The sequence below is a fragment of the Perissodus microlepis genome, chromosome 7, assembly GCF_051167445.1.
Source record: "Perissodus microlepis isolate ML-2025 ecotype Zambia chromosome 7, ASM5116744v1, whole genome shotgun sequence".
In the NCBI taxonomy this organism is placed as follows: Eukaryota; Metazoa; Chordata; class Actinopteri; order Cichliformes; family Cichlidae; genus Perissodus; species Perissodus microlepis.
In genome coordinates, this window is record NC_140467.1 from 57,740,073 (window position 1) to 57,764,027 (window position 23,955).

General features: G+C 39.6%; 1 protein-coding gene across 1 annotated transcript in view; it reads right to left on the reverse strand.

Moving 5' to 3' along the window:
* Positions 1-23,955, reverse strand: part of nrn1la (neuritin 1-like a) — a 106,153-nt gene that overhangs the window by 19,373 nt on the left and 62,825 nt on the right. Inside the window, exon 2 of the mRNA XM_084936235.1 lies at positions 10,429-10,573. Within this exon, the coding sequence (XP_084792361.1) occupies positions 10,429-10,573 (145 nt within the window). The remainder of the gene's footprint in view (positions 1-10,428; positions 10,574-23,955) is intronic.

Consider the following 23,955-nt stretch of genomic DNA (forward strand, 5'->3'; position numbering starts at 1 on the left):
TTGGCGTGATCACCTTTTTGCTTCAACACAGCCTGAACTATCTTCACCAAGCTTTCTTGTAATTTCTTTAAGTAGTCTTCATCATTTCTGTTGAAGCTTCAGAAAAAGGTAGATGGATCACCTGAAGGACCAGATCATCTCTCAGGTCCTGTGTCAGGTCTTTGCTAGATTTCTTCCTATTTCTTAAGGACATGACTTTCAGATACTGTTCATTTGCTGTAATTAGCTTTTTAGGCCTGACACTTCTTCTTTTTGTCCACTTGCCGCAATTCCTCTTTTTTTAAGGACATAGTGCACACCATGCCGAGATATGTTTCTTAGCTAACAGCTGTTTGGGAATCATCTGGTCACTGCAAAAATGGGATTTTATGTCAAACTGTGTTATTTTTGTCAGTTATGCACCTTAATGCTTCAATGATTTATAAGTTAGTGTTAAGTGACTTAAAAAAATTCCCCTGAAAAAGGTCAGGTACAGGGATTGGACTGAAAATTAGTGAAATAGGAGAAAACACCCAAATATAAACTTTGAAAGGTCTTCAGAAAGTCTCAAGAACTAGTGCCAAAGATCCTGCAAGAAAGTCTGGCTCCTTGGAGAGGTGGCTCAAAACTTTTGCACAGTACTGTATATTTCACATGCATACTTAATAAATGAATTTCACTTTGTAATAGTGGAATATGTACATTATGTGAGAGCGCATACAGTTTTAATGTTGAGAGTCAATGTTCAGATCTAACGGGATGAAAAATGGAGGTTGTACAAGAAACACATTTGGTCTTTAAAACCAAATTTCAGCTTCATATTTAAAAGCAAAGAGTTTGGAAATTCAGAATTTGCAAACCATTCCATGTCAACAAAAACAATTATTACTTATTTAGTGTGTGCACAAAGCAAATTGTAGCTTTTTCCTTTCCCAACAGGCACACCTGGTATGCTGTTCTTTGTTTTCTAAAAAAGCGATTGCTTCTAAGCTTTTAGTCTTTGTTAGTAATTTGTCAAAGGCTTAAACTTTCCTAGATGCAAATCTTGTATTTTTTTTTAACTTTCAGACTTCAGCAAAAACTATATAGACATGAAGACAAAAGAAAAAGACATATCCTTTTTAGCTCCCATGGATGGATTCATACCTAACCTTTGTAGACAAGGCCATAGCAGAGATGAAGAATAACTGAAGCACCTCTCAACATCTCTCAAAAGACAGATTTTTCCATTTTTTGAAGTACTTCAATTACCTTTACAACTGTACTTTCTCCAAGGATAACATTCTGCAGGGGGAATAAATGAAGCCTTGATCTATTCAGCCTTAAGGTACTCAAATTAAAACACATTTAGTAAAAAAACCAAAAATACTAGAGCTGGCCCGGGCTCAAGGTCTACGTTTGCTAAAACCCACAAATTCACGAGTTCACAATGCCATGATTCACACTTGGTCAAGCCATTAATAAAATTTCAATTGGTAATATTCTACAATACAGCCTCCAATCACAAAATCAATTTTCAGGAAAAGTTTACTTAATTTTAAAAAAAGAAGAAAACGGGTTTAAAGACCAGTTTAAATCACGCATTCTCACATAACTTGGGCAGCACATTGGTGCAGAGGTTAGCACTGCCGAATATGAGAGTGAATGGATGACAGACTGGCACCCAGTCCAGGGTGTACTCTGCCTCTCGCTCTGTGACTGGATGGATGGATGAATGGGTGGACGGATGGAGCGATTCTCACAGTCTTTAAGTCTTATTCTTTCAAAATGAAACTTAATGTCTGACATATTTTGTATACTCCGCTATGAAGCCTGATGCTACAGATGTTGATACTCTCCCTCAAAATAGGTGTAAAAATTGGCATGTGTATCAGATATATGTAAAATTTACAGTTTGAAATTGTAATAGAAATTATATTCTTTAACCACTGACAAAGTAAGTAGTAAAAAGGAATAGGAGATACAAAGTAAAGCGATACCCATTGTTCATGTGTTCCCTTCAAAGCTTTAGCAAAAGGTTACATTTTAATTCTGTTGAGAATAAATTCTCAGTATGTTTACCCCCAAACATTTCCTTTTCACCTCGCCTTCTCTCAATCCGCACTGAATGATTGCAAGTGCAAAATGCCTATTGTGAATATGAGGAATAAAAGCAGTACTGTACTCCTGGGAGAACCCTGACAATGGAGCAGCCTTGGCCTAGATGCAAATCATATCCCCTCTTTCAGACTGCACTGTAGCATACATGTGTGTGCGCGCTGTGACGGTGTGCATTTTTGAAAACGTGTGCACTGTTGAATGGGCACGTGATTGTGGATCTTCAGAGGGGCACAATCTCCTCATTAGGTGGCTCTGATTGAAGCGCTAAAGCCATGTTCCTGAGTGCGGAGAAGGAGGGAAAACGTAAGAGGGGAAAAACAGAATAGAGAAGTAGGTGAAAGGTGGTGAGAGAAGGCAAGAAGGAGGAAGGGAACAAGAGGGGGAAAGGGGAGGAAGAAAGAGGGGAGGTGAGAGAAGTAGAAAGAGAGAGAACGAAGAAGTGAGGTGAGGACACAGAGAGGGGGGAAGTGTGTATGTGGACAAGAGGATTTTGTGTTTGCATGAGCTCTTGTGTGCCTGCATTAGGCAACATTCGCACTAAGGTGGCTGGGTTGCAGGATTAGTAGTTTAATTGGTACCTTAAGGAATAGAAGAGACTTAACAACAGTGTAGTGGTATCAGGGGTGGGCTGCAGGGCTGTGGTGACGCGCGCACACACACACACACACACACACACACACACACACACACACACACACACACACACAAATGATTATTTCTCTTGAATAATCCCCCTTACCCCGATTTAAATCAGACGTTACTGTTAAACCAAACTCTCTCTTTCAAATTCATAAAAGTAAGAATGCTTTATCATTAAAACACCTAAACATGAGAAGAAGAGCAAGAACAGGCAGGTTAAAGTAAGGAAGGGAAGAAATGGGAAAAAGGTACAAGGTGAACCAAAAAAAAAGCAGAAAGGTAAGAGTGTAAAGCTGGATGTTCTGTGAAGCTGTACTTAAGGTGCCACAATGCCTAATCAGAACTGCTGATCAGAAACCTTTTTTCTCCACCACCTTCTGATGACAGAGTTGAGGTCTGCAGCCGAACATTTCTGCAACTTTTCAAAAATCGACAATCTGACACTCTAACCCACTTCATGCTTTTATTGGCTAGCTGTGTGGAGTTGTAAAAAACCTGCCTGTGTCCTACTGTGTGTCCTCCAGAAACAATTGCAAGAAATTGTGCACTTTCCATTTTACTGTTATGTTCCTTTAACCCTCTCAAGGCAGGCGTTGCAGATTTGCAACAGTTAAAAACTAACAACCTGATTACCCCACATACATATTTTATGAGGTTTTTTTACTCAGAAGTACCACTGCAGGACTTGGTTGTGCATTAGCAACAAAAAGTTTAATTTGAGCCTGAGAGGGTTAAGCGAGCTAGTGCATATCAAAAACACAGAATATTATAAAAAGTTTTTTTTTAATTTGATTAAAAAGGTTAACTTTGATTTATTCTATATTAGAGTAAACTGAAATTTTGAGCCTTTTTTCTTGTATTTTTGATGATTATAGTTTATGGCTTATGAAAAAGTATCTGTTATTGGAATATTTCCTAAGATCAATCAAAAAAAAGCATTTAGAATAGATAAAAATCCCCCTTTGGGAAGTTGTACTCATTTATACATGCAGTCCTTGGCTGGGCTGCTTAACCATGAATTGCTACATCAGAGCAGTGCAGCATGGAAGTGGAAGTCCTCTTAACAATATTCCATACATTTTATGTCGGGTTCAGGTCAGGTAAATTGGCTGGTCAAGCAAGCACAGTAAAAACACATCAGGAAACCATGTGGTAGTAGCTTTGGCGCTGTGGGCAGGTTTTAACTCCTACAGGAAAAGTAAATTGGTGTTATCCATAAAGTTTGCACAAAGGTGGAAGCGTGAAGTGCTCTGAAATCTCCTGGTGGATGCTGCACTGACTTTGGACTTGATGAATCTCAGTGGACCAACCACCACCAACACCAGGAGATAACGTGGGACCCCCCAAATCATCAGACTGCAGAAACTTCACTCTTAACTTCCAACACCTTAAATTCTGCACCTCTACACTTTTTCTCCAGACTTTAGGATGTTGATGTCATCTCAAAAAAAGACTTTGGACCACTGAGCAACAGTGCAAGTCTTCTGTTGTTGCCCGTGGTTCAGGACAGGTTTGATATCAGGAATGTGACAGCTATAGCGCCTTGCCTGAAAATGTATGTGCATGGTGCCTCTTGATGCTCGGATATCTGCCTCAGTCCACTTCTTGTGAAGCTCTTCCAAGTTCTTGAGTGGACTTTCTTCTTGAGTGTTATTGATTGCTATCCCTGTTGCATGTTTCTAGTTTTCTACTTTCCACGAATATACTTTAGCATAACACAATGAACAGAAGGCTGAAACCAGCCTTTTGTGGCTCTGAGCCAGTTTACGCCACCATACTGGTTCTGTCGCACAATATTTGTGGCGTCACCACATCCCTGGCAATGAGGGCATAAAAGACTCACTTCAGTCTTCTCCTAAACAAGTAACAGTGCCATGCAAATCTGTAAAGAAGTGTTGGTCAAACAATGACCCTAATAGTGTTTGTAATTAATGACTTTGTCTTATATAATGAATTTACGGCTTGCAAAGAAGAAGAGCAATGAGTAAGGTTTTTTATTGTCAAAGGAGCTTGCAAAGAAAAGCGTCTGGACTTCTTTAAGTTTACTTGAAGACGTTTCACCTCTCATCCGAGAAGCTTCTTCAGTTCTAAGGTCAAATGGTGGAGAGTCCCAGATATAAACCTAGTGGGAGTATCCCCCCACAGAGGGACAAAAGGACCCCCTGATGATCCTCTAATCACCTGAGCCAAGGTGTGAAACTGGGTGTGGGTCCCAATCAGCCAGGTTTTTTATTGTTTGTTTGGTGTTTATGAACAGCTGTCTTTACCATCTCACTATATACAGTGATATCATAAACATAAAAAAAATAATGTTAGTGTTTTTATACATGAGTGAAGCAAATAAGCACAGCAGGTGTGATGAAAACCAGGGTGGGTTTTTCTAGTAAAAGATAAATAGGAGAAGAATGGCTTGCTAAAAGTGATTTTAGCGTCCACTCATCTTCACAAGGGTTTGCAGCTGTTCACAAAAATGGATGCAAAAATGGGATTTTTTGTGACCCTTTTTGTGACATGTTGTAATTGTCCAACCAAACAAAGCCGCTACTCATTTTCCACCTTGATGTTTTTTAGTGCACATTTGTAAATCATGCTCATGCACAAATGCTGCATGACTGCAGTTTGCAAGTCAGCTGTTGTGTTCATCAGCAGCTGTTCACAAGAATGGATGCAGAAATGTGGGAAATGGTCTTTCGCTGTGCAGGAAACGTCAGTGTTGTGTTAGCACCAGAAACACAACATAATTCAGATCCTCTAGGCTGCCCGGACTGTTCCAACAAATAGCTGAAGTTTGACTAAAGACCGAGATGGTGACCCTCATTGGTGTGCTGCAGGAAAGCTTGGCGAACACCAGCAACAAAGGGATTCATCCTCTACATTTGACCCAATAGTTATTAAGATATTTCCATTTCAGTCTGGATGCTAGAGCAAAATTATCAACAATAAGAATGAGTCAGCAACAAGAGGCTCACACACAGACACAGAAGAAGATAGTCAGAACAATTCCTTTAGCTTTTCTTCAAGGACTGTTACTAATAACACTGTTTGTAGATCTTGATGAAAATGTGTCTTGCACAAAAAGGCTCCCTACGGTTAGTTTTTTCTGAGTCAGCTGAATCAGCTGAGCAACATCTCAGAAGAAGAAGTGATGTGTATGGAGCATGCATGCTTTATGCACATGATAAATTCTATATATCACGAGGAACACTGGTCAAATATCCTATTACAGTTCATTAAATATCTGCTTAATTGGCACAATTGTGCAACTCCCACTCTGACTTCCTTCAGTGGTCTTGGATGGGATGTATCTCTGTACACTTAAATGTGGTGACTCTGGAAATTCATTATAATTTTTTTGCATCTCTACAAATTTAAGTTGACAGACACTGCTCTCAGATCAGTAGTCCTATTCTAAGACCCTCCTAAGAAATCTTCTTCCCCAAGAGGTCTTCTGTGAAAGATGGATGAGAGAGGTATGTATAAATAGAGCGGTGAGCGGAGATGACAAAGGGCAGGGGGGAAATAATGGATGGATAAAGGATATAGAGAAATGAAGTGAAGACAGAAAGAATAGAGAGGAGGAGAGAAGAGGAGTGAGAAATGTTCAGGGCTCCAGCTGAAACAACGAGAGGCTAAAAAGAGTGTTAAAGAGTGAGTGAAGACACGCCGGAAGAAGGTAAGAGACAGCAGTCTTTATATTTAAAGCCAAACTGAAATAAAAACAAGATTAAATCAGTATATCTTTGACTTATCTGTCTTTGGACTTGTATAGCCGGCATGAACTTCTATACAAATTTATTATTAACACCCATCCAATTTTTCTTGCTTATTCCGGGTCATAGGGTAGGAGACTAAGCAGAGATTCACAGATTTCCCTCCCCCCAGCCATCTCCTCCAGCTCTTTCATGGTATACCACGAAATTCTAAGACCAGCAAAGAGACGCAATATCTCCAGGATGTCTTCTGTCTGCCAAAGTCGGACATGCCCAAAAGACCTCACTGTGTGAAAGGGGAGTGATCTCAACCACCTCAGCTGGCTCTTTTCTACTCTGAACCTCTCATAAAACAGTGAGGAACTGAGTCAGACTTTAAGGGAGAGCTTAGCTATCCTTCAGTGAAACCTCGTATCTGCCACTTGCTTCTGCGATCTTATTGTTTCAGTTGCCATCCACAGCTTCTGATGTTAGCAATATAGATTGACCAGTAATGTGGGATTTAGCATATTTGTGTCCGTTTGCCTATGAAGAGCCTGCACGGATGGGAATGCAACCTATGTAAAAATGACTGCATTTAAGCCAACTAAAAAAACCAACAAGCATATAGCTTGGCATGGACGACACCATGCATAGGCTGACTGCTGATTGGCTGAAAAGTGGTCTGCCATATAAAAGGCAGTGATAGCGTAGTTCACCACATATAGAGAGAAGAGTGAAGAACAATCAAAGATCAACAGCATGAAAAGAACAGCCAATCTCTGCAGTGGACTGTTTTGTAATACTTGTTTCACTTCAGCTCTTTGTAAGTTATCACTTTGCACTGTGGGTTGCTAATGAACCAACAATAATAGAAACACAAGCACCAGAATATCTGCAGACACAGCTACAATCTGTAGGTGACGGTCTGCAAAGCTCTCCATAAGCAAATATGGACAGAAACACATTACAGTAAGCTGTCCAAGATCAACACTACATTCTGTTGTTACCATGAAAGATACGCATTTCATCCACATCACTGTATATGCTACACCAATTGATCTATCAGTTTCCCCCTCCAAATGAGGACTAACCTTTTCCTGTGTTTGTACAGAGACCGAATTGGCTTTAACAACTCCATCCCATCAAAGCACCTCAGGAAAACTTCCGTGCACCCTTTGATTATACTTAAGACGGTAAAGAAAACCTCATATAATTATAGTCCAGCCCCTCATGTGTAGGTTGCTTTGGTTGTTGTGAGACCTACTATAGCCAGTATCAAGGGTGCTTGCTTTGACAGTATCCCTGAACCTCCAACACAAGTTCAGGTTCCTTCCTTAGACTCATTGAATTCACCACCCACTAGCATTTAAGGATCGGCTTACCACTATTACTCTATTACACTATTACCTTCTGCACCCTGCTGCTAACACCTTTGTCTCCCTGTTTCCAGCGAACCTTCCCCTCACCTAAGGCCATGTCCACACTAATACATTTTTGTTTGAAAACGCATCTTTTTCTCTCCATTTTGGCCTTCCGTCCACACTCAGACTGCGTTGTTGGTCAAGGAAAATTGAGCTTTTGGAAAATGCTCTCCAAAGCAGATACATTTAAAAATGGTGCTCGCGTTGCAGTGTGGACAGCGTAACCGCATGCTTTCGAAAACAATGATGCGTTTTAGTCATATGATGCAGTCATGTGGCCAATTAAACTAAGATAGCAGAGGGCATTATACAGCAGTTGTTTTGTTTGCTCCCAATTTTGACATCCCTATTAAAGATAAATATCAGTTTGTACATGCTCCAGATAGTTTTTCTTCGAATTCTTTAATTCTCATTCACTTTTCCAACAACTCCACCTCATTGTCAGTCAATTTAAAAAACTCGGTGCTTTTCCTCAACTTTTTGCCACGACATTTCAAAGAGCCGGAAAGTAAATAAATGGCAGATAGAAATGAGCAGGTTTAATCGTCTTATGTTTCACGCATGGACAATACAGGAACGTAAGCGTTTTCAGTCATTTCAGTGTGGATGAACAACTGTTCGGAAACGATTGAAAACAATAGTGTGGACGCGGAGCGTTTTTAGACGAAAACGCCATTTTCAAATTTATCCGGATTAGCGTAGACGTAGCCTATGATTGGTGTAGGGACCTTCCTCCCATGAAACTGGTCATTCTCACCAAGATCACTGACTCTTGTCGCCTGCCCTCCTGGAACTCACTTACCTGCAAGTCAACAAACCAGCCGCCTCCCTCCACGAAGGACTCACCCTGTCCTCAAAGTAAGATAAAGTCAGTTGCACTCAGTCAGCTTTGCATCCTGCCTGAGGAACATTTATCTCTGGTTTGGCCGCATTAAGAGGGGTCCACCCTCCTAGTGGACCCCTTTAATTTGGACGGGTTGATCAACTCCAGTTGTTCCCGTGAACTAACTTCTAACTTCTAAATAACATTGTTGCTGTTGCTGTCGATAAAGATGTTGAAACTGTTACAGCTTACTTAGTTTTTTCTGCATTTAAGTCCTCCATCCTGCTTTGACTTAAATATTCTGTGACAGTAAACCAGTAACTGTGGTGGTATCTACTCACCAAACAGGCTTGAAGCTAAACATCCTGTTTTCACTCATAGCTTAAAACGTTGTAGGCTCACAGTTGCAGCTTTGCATCAGTGTCAAATTAACTGTCATATAAAACAAAACAGTGAACAAGATAAACATGTTGAAATTGATTTCACCTCCATCACCATGATCTTTCTGTCTCTTTAAATGAGAGCTTCAATATTCCTCTCATATAACCCACTCTGTTCAATCATTTTTTATTTTATTGGGGAGCACATTCACAGTCCTGTGATGTTGACTCGTCAAAGACGCGGCACAAAGGCAAATGAATATTACGTTTGCAAAAGAGGAGGAATAAATAGATGAAATATAAACAGTTAATGTGTGTTTTGTGGTCCAGCATCTTGATGGTACGCAAACAGCATAATATAACTAACATTTTTTCAGAATAGTTGGTATGTTAATCATATATGAAGTTTAATACCAACACAAAAACAGAGACTGGTATCAAACTGCCAGTTAGAGACCCACCAGTGGAACATCAAGTTAATAATGGTGACTTTTAGCGGTAAAAGGAAAAGTAATAATTAGCATCGTGAAGTGATGGGTAACCAGTTAAGCTACTCTTCTAAAAGGAGAGTGATTGAACTCCTCTACCTGAGAACTGACATGTGCTGGAGAGGGATAAAGCTAAAACAGCTAACTAAAACATGATGTCAGTGTAGATAATGCTAATCATCTAATCATTAGCAGACAATTAAGATAGTATCCTCATTTACCTTCGCACACACTGTGAGCTGTGTGTCCGAATATCTCTGACTGTAATAAATTTAACATTTTTTTTTCCTTTTTTATTTGTCCCAAATAAAATGTTTTGTACAAATAACTGCTGGAGGTTTAGTGACTTTTATCAAATATACTGTGGAGGAAGTGAACATTCCCAACAATACTCTCATTTATGTTTTTACTAGACACTGAAGAGTGCAATTTAAAGGATGTAACGCCTTCTAAGTAAAGCGCACGACTGAATTACGGCTTATTCTGCCTCACAGTGACGGTTAAACTCTTTACAGGCAGCTATTAATCCTGGTAAAAATGTATTAATGTTCACACAGCATTATTTGAGAAAAATCAATTCATAACTGCATGTAAAAAGGCAAGACCGAGTCTAGTGAGGAATTAGAGAGCCAAGACCAGTCTGTGGTACCAGATTGCACCATTCTTTGGCCTCTATCTGCCTTATCGATTTCAGCGAGCAGGCTACTTTGGTGGAATTGCAAAATTCTTATCTAAACTTTTTTGCATGCTATTTCCAACTCCAAGAATCAGTAATTCTTTCCCAACAGAGCTTCTGTCTTTAATTTCTTAACCCACTCTCTTAAACAACCAAATGCGCACTAACAAGTGTTTGAATGCTGAAAGTGATTTGAGGGAAACTGCACTGTTGTGACTGCAGTGAATGACCTGCAGATGGAGTGTATCTCGTGCGTGTCCTCCTCCTTGCGGGCGCTGTCCGTCAAACTGTCGCCCAGAGCCATCAGACACTGAGCGAAGCCCTTGTAGATGGAGTGACACCTTCTGGCTGAGACTGCAGAACACGGACTCAGCACTGGAAAACAAACACAAACACACAAAAAGTGCGTAACTATTTGCAAAACCACAAGTACAAAGTAAAATTAAACTGAAAAATTAACTCATATAAAACAGATTAATCTGAGCCGAAATCTGACTGCAGTAGTTAGCGGTAAACGTAACACTTTGTTGTACCTAATTATAGAAAGTATATCAATGGAGCTGTTTGTTTAAGTTATAGGACTGAAGAGTTGAGTATAACTTACAGGTAGCTGTGGGCCTAACTTTGATCTCCCCTCAATCATTCCGAGTTAAAGCCCACTGCTGATTTATAGCTTACAATATGAGACACATAAAGGTTTGGTGACCAGGAAATGGAAGAGAAAAGCCCAGTCGGAGTTGTTTTTATTCTCAGCAACAACCTACACAAATCATGTTTAAATGCTGCCAATACTCAGACTAATGAAAGCTCCCAGACAAGATGCCTATTTTCATTCAAAAAGAGGAAACACTTCAAATTCCATCGATGTAGTCTCCTTTCAGACATCTGAATCATCACCCATATCTCAAATTTGTTCGGCAATTTGAAGGCTAGTGTTATTTCCACTGATTTGTATTTCCAGCTCTGGAGAGCAGCCAACCAATTAGAGCCGACTATGAGGGATAAAAAATAGATGTCATCTCTTTTTCATGTTTCATTAGCTGCCCATTAAAAAAAATGACTGTATTGGCAAGTGAGACAGATGCAATCAGGTAAGTTGTTTTAAGTCCACAAGCAGAAATAATTATTTCTATGTAAACACCTATATTTGTATATACCAGCAGCTGCTACTGTAGCTTCAGTGGCAGCTGCTTTTTATTTCCCATAATGAGAAATTTGGTAACAAACAAAGTCAATCTAAATAAATGAATGATATTCAAACAAGATGAGATTTCAGTTTACACAAATTCTTGATTATTCCTTGTATCAGCTGGCTATTTTGACACAAAATCCATGAAACATATTTACAAATAGGCGCACAATGCAAAAGAAAACAGCCTGCATATGTCACGATCAGTCATATCACGGTGATTGGGCATGCTAACTCATACAGAAGTGCATGCATCAATTAGTAGAACATACCTGCCCCAACTAACTCTAATCAACTGCCATTTGAAAGAATGTATATATATGTATATAATGTATAGAGGTCATTTCAGATAAATCAGATAAATTCAGTTTTATTTATATAGCATGAAATCACAACAATGGCTTCCTCAAGGTGCTTTATATTGTAAGATGAAGACTCTACAATAATACAAAAAAAAACAGAGAAAACCCCAACTATCATATGACCCCTATGAGCAAACATTTTGGCAACGGTGGTAAGGATAAAATCCCTTTTAACAGGAAGAAACCTCCAGAAGAACCAGGCTCAGTGAGGGGCGGCCATCTGCCGCGGTCGGTTGGGTTAAGGGGAGGAAGACATGCTGTGAAAGAGAGAGCCTCTGGTTCTCTTAAGAGAATAAAAAGAAGCTGGAGATCAGATCTGACACGATCATCACCTCTGAAGCTTCAAAACATCCGATCATGCTGGAACACACAGTAGCCTGGGACTAGTAAATAGTACTTTTCTATTGCTATTGTTCTAATTGAGCACTCAAGGCATGCCTCAAAGTGCTTTTTATCTAATATTCACACTCCGATGAATGCATTGGGGTTCAGTATCTTGATCAAGGATGCTTTGCCATGCAGACTGGACACTCCAGAGCTACAGCTACCAATATGAGAAGTGTATACTGAAGTGAATGAGAGGAAATCCAATAGGTGCCAAGACATCGTGGAAGAGTGCAGAAACCTCTATGAGCTTGAAGTCGGATGCAGAGGTTTTGCAGGACATTCATTCTGCAAAGTCCTCACGTGGTTGGGACTTACAGGAGAGGCCAAGAGGAGGCCCGTTCAATCTGTGAGCAAAGCTGCAGAAAAAGTTACAAGGTGCTTTAGGATTAAGAGGGCTGATCTGTGGGTTGCTGCTGGGATGTAATTTGGGGCCTGCTCAACCTCATGTCACCTGGTGTCTCATGTTTCGTCCCACTGTATCCTATGAGAGTTTTTTTGCATACTATAGTGGAAAACAGATTTAAATATAAAAGAAATATGAGGGAACATGAACAGCAGCATCTTTAGAGTTTCTTTAACACAACCAAACACTGAACACAAGAGAGCACCCACCTGTCACTCAAAGCACCCACACCCTTAATAATGCATAAGTTTTATAAAAATTCACTCCCCGTGCAATCAGCTACTGAAACCTAAACCGATTTTCATACCAGGCTGTAAACATGTTTTTTTCCGTTGTGTTTTGTGGCGACCGGCTTGCTTCTTTTGGCTCTGGCCTCAAACTGCACTTCCTCACTATTTGAGAAAGTTTATTTTTTGGGATTAACATATTCACTTCATTTTCAGCCAGTTCAGATGACCTACTTACAACTTATATAGGGTCACCTGATTATGTGGGTGATAGCAACCAGCTGCTTGTTTAAAATAACCATATGAAGAGGTGTTTCTGTTAGCATCTGTGGTAGCATCACCTGCTAAAGCTCCACCATGTCTAGCAGCTACTCTCTAACGCAGGGGTAGGCAACTCCAGGCCTCGAGTGCCGGTGTCCTGGAGGTTTTAGATGTGTCCATGATCCATCACAGCTGATTTAAAGGGCTAAATGACTCCTCAGCATTTCTTTTGGGACTGGATCACACTTTTTTTTTTTAAAAATGACAGAAATATTGCAGGTTGGAAAAAAGCAATAACCCCATGATGCTGAAACATAATAAAAGTGAGGGGGAAAGCTGCAGAATAGCAGATATTCTCTGATTGTCCTCTTTTACGCGTATAAAATCACTTCATTCATTCTTCAAATCAGAATTGATTTTGAAGCTTTACATTTACAGCTTGAATGAGAAATATGCTAACTGCAGAAATACAAATAACCTTTCAGAAAAGGATACAACCAGAAGCAACAACAACAAATCTGTCATGTGTCAAGCAGCTCAAGCAGCATCATATCAGTTGTCAGCGTGCATTGTTGGGACACAACAAGCAAGACGAGCTGTTTGCTGTCACTTCAAAGTATCTGGTAAAGATTAGGGGAGCATGCTTGACACAGGGGGAATACAACGCTTCATATTAAAAATGCAGTTTCTGGTGTCAGAAAGTGGTACAGACCCACCTAAATTACAGGTGAATTCAAGTTAAATGACATTGTCTGATGTTATAGTTTGAAGTGAATACTTCAAATCAAGTCATAAATGTGTTAAATATATTACAGATTTGAGGTTAACTGTTCTCAGCATGATGATTCATCCCTATATGACACATCAAGAGAAATAAAAAAAATATAGAGGCCATTCAAAAATCTGCTTCTTGTTTGTTTGTGTATGAAAATTCTCTGAGGACATAAAAAAATCTGCCACTAAAGTGCAAATGCCACTCCCGAGAGCCCCGAGTCACACAGCTGTTTACAGCATCTCATCTGTCACACTTGAGTTTGGAAAGAAGAGGAAGTTCTTCCACAGATGCACAATTAGGTGATGCATTTTGAAGTAATAATTTAAAAAGTGTTGCGTGTTTTGGTCTTGCGCTGGTATTTACTGAGGCCTGAAATGGCAGAGAACCAAGCTTTCATGTACGCGCTGCAGACAACGAGAGCTTTTTCAGGGCAGAGGCACAAGTGTTTGATTCAGATGATTCTTTCTCATCTTTCAAGCAGCAGCAAATGAATATGAATCAAAGGCCTGAGAAGACTTCAGGGACTGGTAAAGTGTCATGAAAGCAAAAGAAGGAATTATTCCATCACAGGCTTTTAACTTTTTGTCACTTTTAATTCTAATCTCAACATTCCAAGCTTGATTCCCAAAAACAAACCAATCAGCTCTTTATGAGATAGACAACGGGGATTCACCATCCTGAGCCAGAAAAATAAACCCTATTCTTCGGAAAATACGTTTTTTATAATAATGACTTGTCTTCCCAATTAAACTGCCAAGGAATATGTAATGATTGTGGGTTTACATAAAATATTTTTCCCCCAGTACTACAATTATGTGCCTCCCACAAGCTAGAGGCAAGTGGTAAGGGATAGTCAACCTTTGATGCCATTATTTAGGAATTGTTGGTTAAATGTTGCTAAATTTGCTCATCATTTTTTATATCAAATTAATGCTTTGCCTTTTTCCAGTTTAAATCTAAACTAGAAGACACCGGATCTTTATCCTCAAATATATAGCCTATTGAAAAGAACAGCAGAGGACACGCATACACAGTCACCCTGAGCTGTGTTGTAAAGAGTGTATTAATGTGAAAACAACAGGTAGATTAATAATGAATCTAATTAAATCCATCCATTCATTTTCTGCTGCTTTTCCAGGTCTGTGGAGAAGTCTCTTAGAGATGCCCAGATCTTTCTCTCCCCAGCCGCCTCCTCCAGCTAATCCAGGAAGACACAGAACCTCTCCAAAGCCAGCTGATAAATTCAATCTCTCCAGCAAGCCCTGGATCTTCCAAGAGCTCCCCCCGTTTGGACGTGCCCCGAACACCTCACCCAAGAGGCACATGGGAGGTATCTTGGTAAGATACATAAAGACCCTTTCAAACACAGACGATCAGGGCTGAAAAGGCCGTTATTCAACTGGCTTTTGAAAAATATTATTGGAAGGTTGATGGAATAAAAATTGTGGTAGGAAAAGGTGCAGCCTTGAGAGGACTGTCAAGAAAAATCAACTCAAGAACTTGGGAAGGCTTCATAAGGAAAGGACTGAGGCGGGTATCAGTGCATCAGCCATGAAAACATCACCATGCACAGATGTCTTCAGGAAACGAGCTGCAGCTCTTACATTCATAATATCAGGACAGTCCTGAAGCAGAGACTACGTCAGAAGAATCACACCTGGGCTAGGGAGGAAAAGTACTGCAGTGTTGCTGAGTGGCCCAAAGTCTTCTTTTTAGATCAAAGTAAACTTTGCATTTCATTTGAACATCAAGGTCCTAGAGTGTGGAGGTAGAGTGAAGTTGCACAGTATCCAAGGTGTTTGAAGTCCAGTGTGAAGCTTCTGCAGTCTGTGATGATTTGGGGTGCCGTTTCACCTGCTGGTGTTGGAGGCGGTCGGGTCCACTGTGTTTTAACAAGTCCAAGTCAACACAGCATCTACCAGGTGGTCACTTTATTCCTCCACCTCCTGACAAGCTTTATGGAGACACCAATTTCCCTCTCCAGCAGGACTTAGTGCCTTCCCACAGTGCCAACTTGCATGGCCTGAACACCACAGAGAATCTATGGAGTATTATAACGAGGAAGAAGAGAAACACCAAACCCCCAAAAAACGATGAGCTGAGGGCTTCTGTCAAAGCAACACAGGCTTCAATAATACCCACTGACTAATTTTAAGACATATTCTAATAATTTAAGTAAATGGATTTAAAAAAAATTTTTTTTAATTTGAATCTTATTTAAATTGAAAAAAATATGAACAGTTTATGAGAGTCATTATTAATTTGCTGTAGAGTGCGATTATCTTGCTACACCTTTCCTCACTAGTAACTCTTTCATTCTTGATTTTTTTTACACAGGTAAGTACGTCCCAGATTCATTGCTTCGGGTGGAGGATAGACAGGAAATCAATAGAACACCTGACGTGTGTCTGGAAACACTAAGTCACCTGTCACTTCACCTCACAACTGAGAGGTGACGGGTTGAAACAGAAAACAAACATGCCTGATTTACACAAAGATTTCAGAATTATTTTGGTTTATGGCGTTTCCTTACCTCCACCTTCTGTCTCCTCACTAGTGATGAAGAAGGTGAAAACAAGAGGAGGTGCAATAAAATGTTTTGGCAGATTCTTGCTTTTGCCATCTGCTGCTTATTCCTGTCTTTCCTTTTTTTTAAAAATGCATCTGCCTGCTCTTTCATCTCGAGGCTCCTGCCTTGTGATGGGCCACGCACACCAATGACTAGCTGCTTATTGAATCACAATGTTTGAATAGTTATCACTGCATACACATGAGATTAAAAAAACAGCCCTTTCTTCTTACAAAAACTATAATATTTATCTTTAATTATACCTTCTTAGGTAACTCTGTGTTAGATATAACTGGATATATCTACAGGTTTTGGTTATTAGTTATACAGTGGAGGGGGCATACTATGGTTACACTACATTAAAAACTGGACACCATGTACAAGTCTAAAATAGCTATAACAATGAGTCAGCTTATAGCGCTGGCTCTCTGGGACACAGTAAAGTAAGCAAAATGGATATACTAATAGATAAAACCTCTGTGGAGGAGTCTGCATGCTTAGAAATAAAAGCACTTTTTTGCATCCAAGCACAGCTCAGCTTTGGTGGCTTCAGAGATAATGTTAGTGACCCACAGTCATCGGCTGTGGAAAAACAAAACAGAAGGGGAATTTAATGTAGCAAGCATAATTAGAGTTGCAAAACGATCGAAACTCTTTTGGGAGCTCCTCTGGTTCTTAAAGTTTTTGTCAGAAAAATTGGTGACCCCCAAATTTAAATATCAGTCAAAGATAACACAAGTAAACACAAAATGCAGTTTCTAAAGGAAGGAAAAAACTCCAAACCTACATGGCCCTGTGTGAAAAAGTGGTTGCACTCGAAACCTAATAACCCTTAGCAGCAACAACTGCAATTAACTGTTTGCAATAACTGGCAATGAGTCTTTTTCAGCACTGTGGGGGAATTTTGGCCCACTCATCTTTGCATTATTGTTGTAATTCTTGTTGGAGTGTTTTGATCATTGTTGAACCTAAATGTGTTTCAGGTTGAGGCCACAAACAGATGGCTGGACATTCTCCTTTAGGATGTTTGGATGTTGTTCTGGGTTCTTTTGTGACCTCTTGGATGAGTCGTTCTTGCACTCTTGGGATAATTTTGATCTCCTCCTCACTCCTGGGAAGGTTCACCGCTGTTCCATGTTTTCACCATTTGTGGATAATGGCTCTCACTGTTCCCACAGCTTTAGAAATGGCTTTATAGCCTTTTCCCAACTAAGAGATCTCAGTGACTTTGTTTCTCATTTGTACTTCAATTTCCTTAGCTCACAGGATCTTTTGGTCTACTCCATTTTCTCTTCTTTATTGAGAATGGGTATGGACGTCATCAGGTTTGGGTGTGGCTAGAGAAACTGAACTTAGCTTTCCATTAGCTTTCATTTCCCTTTTTATTTTTATTCCTGTTAATAATAAACAACTTCATCTAGATGATTTGAAAGATTTTAAGTGTGACAAACGTACAAAAAAAAATCAGGAAGAGGCCAAACACTTTTTCACATCACTGAACAAACATAAAGAATATGTTAAAGCACAAAAAGAGTCAGCGTCTCATGACAGTGCCATGTGTTTGTGTTCATGTTTGGGTAAAAAATTAGGAGAAAAAAAATCCAGGAGAAAAGGTAAGAAATTTAAAGAAAGCATCGTGGGTGCTTCTTTCAAAGACAGACGAGGCATACAGCAATATTAGAATATTAGAATCCAGCAGTGCAGGAAATTAAGAGTACTCAAAGAAATCAATTGCAGCAAACATGTAAATATGGATCCAAACAAATAATGTGTTCTCCCACTCAAGATGAAACCAGTAACTTGAAGAAGCAGGAGCAGCTGATACTATGATAATAGTGCACACAAACTTTCTAGACTTTACACAAGCTAAAAGGTTAGTTGCTTAAAGATTTAAAGCTGGGGGATAACCATCATATTTCTGGCATAATCAGACAGAGAAATCCATAATAACCTTTGAGCATATTGTAATTCAGAGAAGGAACTAGACTCCTGCCACTCCTCTGGGCTTTGTTTTCAGGATTTACAAAACCTTGCTCATAGTGTGTCTTTATAGACCAGGGATTGGACAGTTCAATCCAGCATTGAGGCATTTTTTATGCGTATACAGCTTTTTGACATATTCCTACGCTCATCTTATGTGAAGAGGGCAGAGCCGCAAAACAATAGGTTTAGTTTCTGCCTAATGCACCTAAAAGAACAAAATACTTCAAACAGGACAATATCTGATGCTGTTATGGGCTGTAATTCTAACTATAGTGCTCAAAAATGTCCCCAATGTGACATGATGCGGGGCCTCAACAATCAGACTGAATAACGCAGATTTAAATCTTAAAACGTTTTGCTAAAATAGATGCGTATGTATACATAAGAGTATTTCTAAAGTTAAGCTAAAATATCTGTAGGAAACTCAAGACAGGTGACATAAAAAGCTGAGGCAGCATTACAAAACAGTTAGCTCATCCCAGAGGAGCCTCACAGTGACTTGTGACAGCCATCTCTCCTGAAGAGTGAGATCGTTTTGGAGCTGATAGTGACCGAGCTAAAATGGCCCTCTTCAATGGTGTGACAGGCACAGATGCATCATGTCATAATTAGTGTACAAGACGGCGGAGGTAACACTGCTGAAGAGTGTGTCTGTCCCAGAAGAGGCTTGTCGTGATGGGTAAAAGTCAAGAGAGGAACCACGGCTGTAGCCTGGCAGGTGAACAGGAGATGCTAATTGGGTCAGACACTGCATCGCCACAGCTCCTCCCCACCTCCCCAGAGATTTACTGTTTAATATTTAATAAACCAGAGCTTCTCCTATTCTCATTTTCCTTTTGTGTTTTTAAGGAATCCTATTGATTTCAGGCCTGGTTGTTCAAAAAGTTTGAAGATTATTGGCTTCACTCATCTCCATCAAGTTTTAATGAAGACCAAAGAGGAAAAACAGCTGGAGTAGGAGAAAAGATGAATGTGTGAGAGAAAAAAGGAGACAATAGGGGAGGACGAGAGGACGAGTAATGACCAATACAGGAGCACAAGGTACAAAAAAAAAAGTGTGACTGTGAAGAGAAGCTGCCGAAGGACATGTAGGAAAAGACCGTTTTTCTTTCACAATGGGCGTAATCTGTGACCTTACTTTTTGAGTTCAAGTTAAAGCTGTGACAGGTCACCAAGCTGTTGTTTACCAAAAAAGAGTTCCCATGATTCCCTCAAAATCATTTTTAAAGACAGTTTTTGTTCAATATTTTTTTAAATCTATCACAAAGCCTAGTGAGCTAACTTCAAGTTTAACCCTGAGTAATATTGACTAATCAAATGATTCATGTGAAAATATTCAAACTAATACATAAGAGTAGAAAGGCACTGAATAAATACCAGCTCAATTCAATTCAATTTTATTTACAGTTGCTTCAGTGCACTTTATATTTTAAGATACAGAACCTATATTAATACAGAGAACACGCCAACAATCAGATGACCCACTTCAGCAAGCACTTGGTGACAGGGGGAAAGAAAAACTCTTTTTTAACAGGAAGAAACCTCCAGCAGAACCAGGCTCAGTGAGGGGCAAGCACCTGCTGTGATCAGTTGGGGGTGAGGGGAGGAAAATAGAACAAAATACACACAGTGGAAAAGAGCCAGAGATTAGTAATAACTAATTACTAAATCCAGAGTGGTCTCTAAACACACAGTGAAAGAGGTGAGTGAAGAAGAAAACCTCAGTGCATCATGGGAAGCCCCCAGCAGCCTAAGCCTATGTAGCATAGCTAAGGGAGGGTTCAGGGTCACTTGATCGAGTCATAACTATAAACTTTAACAAAAAGTAAAGTGTTAGTAGAGAGTGTCTCTGTTTGCCGAATACAAACTGTCCATGTTAGTTGTTTTCCATGTTCGCTGTCATACTAGTGAAAAATTGCTGAAACTGGAAGAAAAAGACTAAAACTGTCATGAACATGCCAAAAGAATAAATTGCTTATATTTAAGTAGTGCCTTTAATTTAATTTTAAGTATACTCCCATCTTAAATCTGTGGTCAGATGGGCAGTGAAAGTCTTCAGCCCTCACTGCTTTCCTTTCCTCATTAGTCATGCATTCCTTCCTGGCTTTAAGTGGACCTGTCCAGTCTTAGCATGCAAAGTGCTTTTGAGTGGCCTACTATACATACTGTACAGTATTCCTCCTATTACACATGCTTTGACACACTGTCTTCACTGCAGTAAACTGTGTTTGGTGTGTATTACATGTAAAGCTTTGGATTTTAGGATTTTTTTCAATATTATATCTTTTTTGTTTGTTTGTAAAATATATCTCTCTGCTGCCAGGAGACACCTGCCTATACAATCAAAACTGCTCCCAATAAACATAGATGTTTACATCAGCGCTGTAATTTGCACTAATCAGCCGAACAACTACTACTGTTATAACTTGCACATTATTTTTCTCAGTTTATATATACTAACTTATTGGATGTTACACGTTTACTTTTTAATGCACAGGTACAATGCACAATCTGCACTTTTTCTAAATATTCTAAATATTCTTAATTACTTAAACATTTTCCAGTACCCTGCTCTGTCTGCACACTACAACCTGGGTTTGCCATTTTTATCTGTACAATAATCTTAATAACTGTACAGTATTCTGTATTTGTAACTATTGTCCATGATGTAAATACTTTTTTCTGCAAAAAAAATTGTGTGTGTTTTTGTTCTGTGTCCTGTTCTGTTTGTATATGTGCCCTTTTTATTTTTTTTATTTATTTATTTTTGCCAAATTTCCCCTTGCGGGACAATTAAAGGATCATTCTATTCTATTCTATTCTATTTACCCCCAGACTCATTGGTTTGATTTACCAAGTTGATATCGCTTAGCGGGATTCCTAAGGAAAGGGTAGTTGAATCCAGAAAAGGAAAAGGAAATATATCCTAGCATTAGTGAACTCGCTTTGCTCTTCGCTGATAGTAAAGTTGTCCATGTTTGTGATTGGTCATTGCCGAAGCTACGTCTTTTAACCCTCAGGTAAGCCTGGGCTAACAGGGCCCTGAATAAATCCCTGTGCTTAAAACAAAACTATGACACTGGCATCTTATCTCACTCTCATTCAAGGGAAAAACTGAATAAGAGAGAGTAATTACCCCGTTATATGTTGAAATCTTCTTTTACATTACTACAACTGTCTCATAAAAAAATAACAATGTGGTGTTACAAAAGAGATGGCACATTTTCCTAATAGGTACCAAATTATTGCAGTAATGTGTTTACATAGGAATTATGTCTAATTCAGTCATTTGCATGAAGGAAATGTAAATCAACAGGATATAGGGTAGTCCCATGATGCACCGACTTGAATTTCAACACTTCTGGTGAAGAGGTCCTCTTCAAAAACGTGTTTTATAATTATCTCCACAAGCCTCTATTGAAACTGGAATGACTACTCAGAGTGCAGCTGGGAAATTAAGGCAGGATAGCACATCTGTTCAACTGGCAGGAATTTGTTGTCTCTGGTTTGGCTTGTAAACTAATCATCTGGTTGCAAGACTGGATAGGAGATTTTCCACTTCATGCTGAGGTTACCAAGCAGAGGGGTCTGACAGAGCAAGGGTTAATGTTTTTACACTGTGATCTCACATCAAGACGACACCCCAGAATCAAATGATTGACATGTAAACTTACCGTAGATTTGCATAATAATGTATTTTATCTGAAATAAAATACATTATTACATTATCCTGGCTGAGTTTCAAGCCAGGATGGAAACTCAAAGAACTCAAGGTCTTCACTTTCATTCACGTTAACTGCAGTCTAATCTGAGCTGAGATTTGGTAAGTTGGACTCGTAAATTAGATTCATGCTTAGTATAAACGGCAGTTCACCTTTTGTCATCACTATGGATTGCAGTGAGGTTCTATAAGCACAGGTCTTTGCGCCAGCAGACAACAGACAGATCAATGATTAAAAATGTCAGTCTCAAAATCAGATTATCCAATCCAGGATAATAAACAACGTTTATCATAGTAGTTAGCGGCTCCGGCTCCTGTCAGCTCACATCACATTTTCTTCTGTATTAATCAACAGCCCACGCCGTTTAGATGTACTAAATGAAGTGCCGAGGCAGGGAGATGCCCGGTGGTTTACAGGCTGGAAGAATCAGAGGTAGATGAGAGCCGTGCTGGTGTGTCGCACAACGCTGCCGCAGTCAAAACACAGAACAGTGATGTTTCCAGACGGCTGCCCGGCGTACATGGTTGCCAAGCAACTTTTCATAGTGTAATCTAGTCAAAACTTTTTCACATCACACAAACTGTCTAAAAAAAAACCTAAAAATTTCCCAGCACAATGCTGGATCTAAAAGTTAAAGACATAACCAAGATCCCACTAGAAGCTCCTAGGCCATACTTAACATAAGCATCTCTCTTGTAATGTCTCTGACATGATACTGACTTGTGTACATTTCCCAAATGTTCACTGCAGATTCTACAAAGATTATCACATGCAGCATATCTGCTGATTAAATGGCCTTTACACACTACATGTTTAATGTTGCCACCGTGTACATAATGAGAATATTGCAGTATATATGTTCAACATCTGCGCTGGAAAATAATAACTCTGACCAGTCAACACTGGATGAAAAGTGATCACAAAACCTACCTTGTAACCTGAGGTTAACATGTAAAAGCTCTAACAAAGAATATTCTATAATGTTACTTCTCTATAATGCAGTGCTTCTCTCAAGTGTTTCCTCACAGCAAGAAGATCCTGGGTCTGAATCCAACAGCTAGTTGGGCCTTCCTATCTGGAATTTGCTCTCTCTGAGGCTGCGTGGGCATGCATGTTTAACTGGTGATCATAAATCGGCTGTAAGTGTGAATGGTTGTCTGTTTCTCTGTGTTAGCCTTGTGATACACTGACAGTCTGCCCACAACGTACTCAACCTTTTGCCATATGGCAGCTGGGATAGGTTCCAGCCCCTCCAGAAGCCTTGACTAGCTTCTGTTTCTCTAGGGCCTTGCTAGCATAGCTGATCAACAACACAAAGACATACACACTTGTGCTACCATTCTTTTTTATACATTTTAAAAGTAAAACCTGATCGTTCTTACGCCATAGGAATGTGCTATCGCCATCACAGAATCACCTTTTTGGACATCACAGACCAGAGAAATCAAGCTGAGATGAAGGTAAAGTCCTGAAAAGATGTGTCCGGGGTCACAGTAGGCCAACAGCCTATCTGTTGCTAAGTGTAATTGGATGTGTATTCTGCGGTTTGACCTCAAGCCCTGCTTAGTGCAAGCTGGGACAGCTCCATTCCCCTTTAGAGGGGATAAGCAGGTTAAGAAAATAAATCACTGAACAAGTCCAAATCTGAATTTAAATAACATGGGTCTGCTGAGAATTATTAAAGCACTTGCAGGACTTTCTCCATTAGTCAGTAGCAGGAATTGCCAAGGTTAGTGCAGATGTGCACTCACTCGTCTGAACTTCAATGAACTTCCCTAACATGGCCGATTTAAACTCTGGAACATCACAACTTTGCAGAGATGTATTTCCGAGAGGTTGCCAAAATATAGACATACATAGAAACAATGTAAATAGAAGA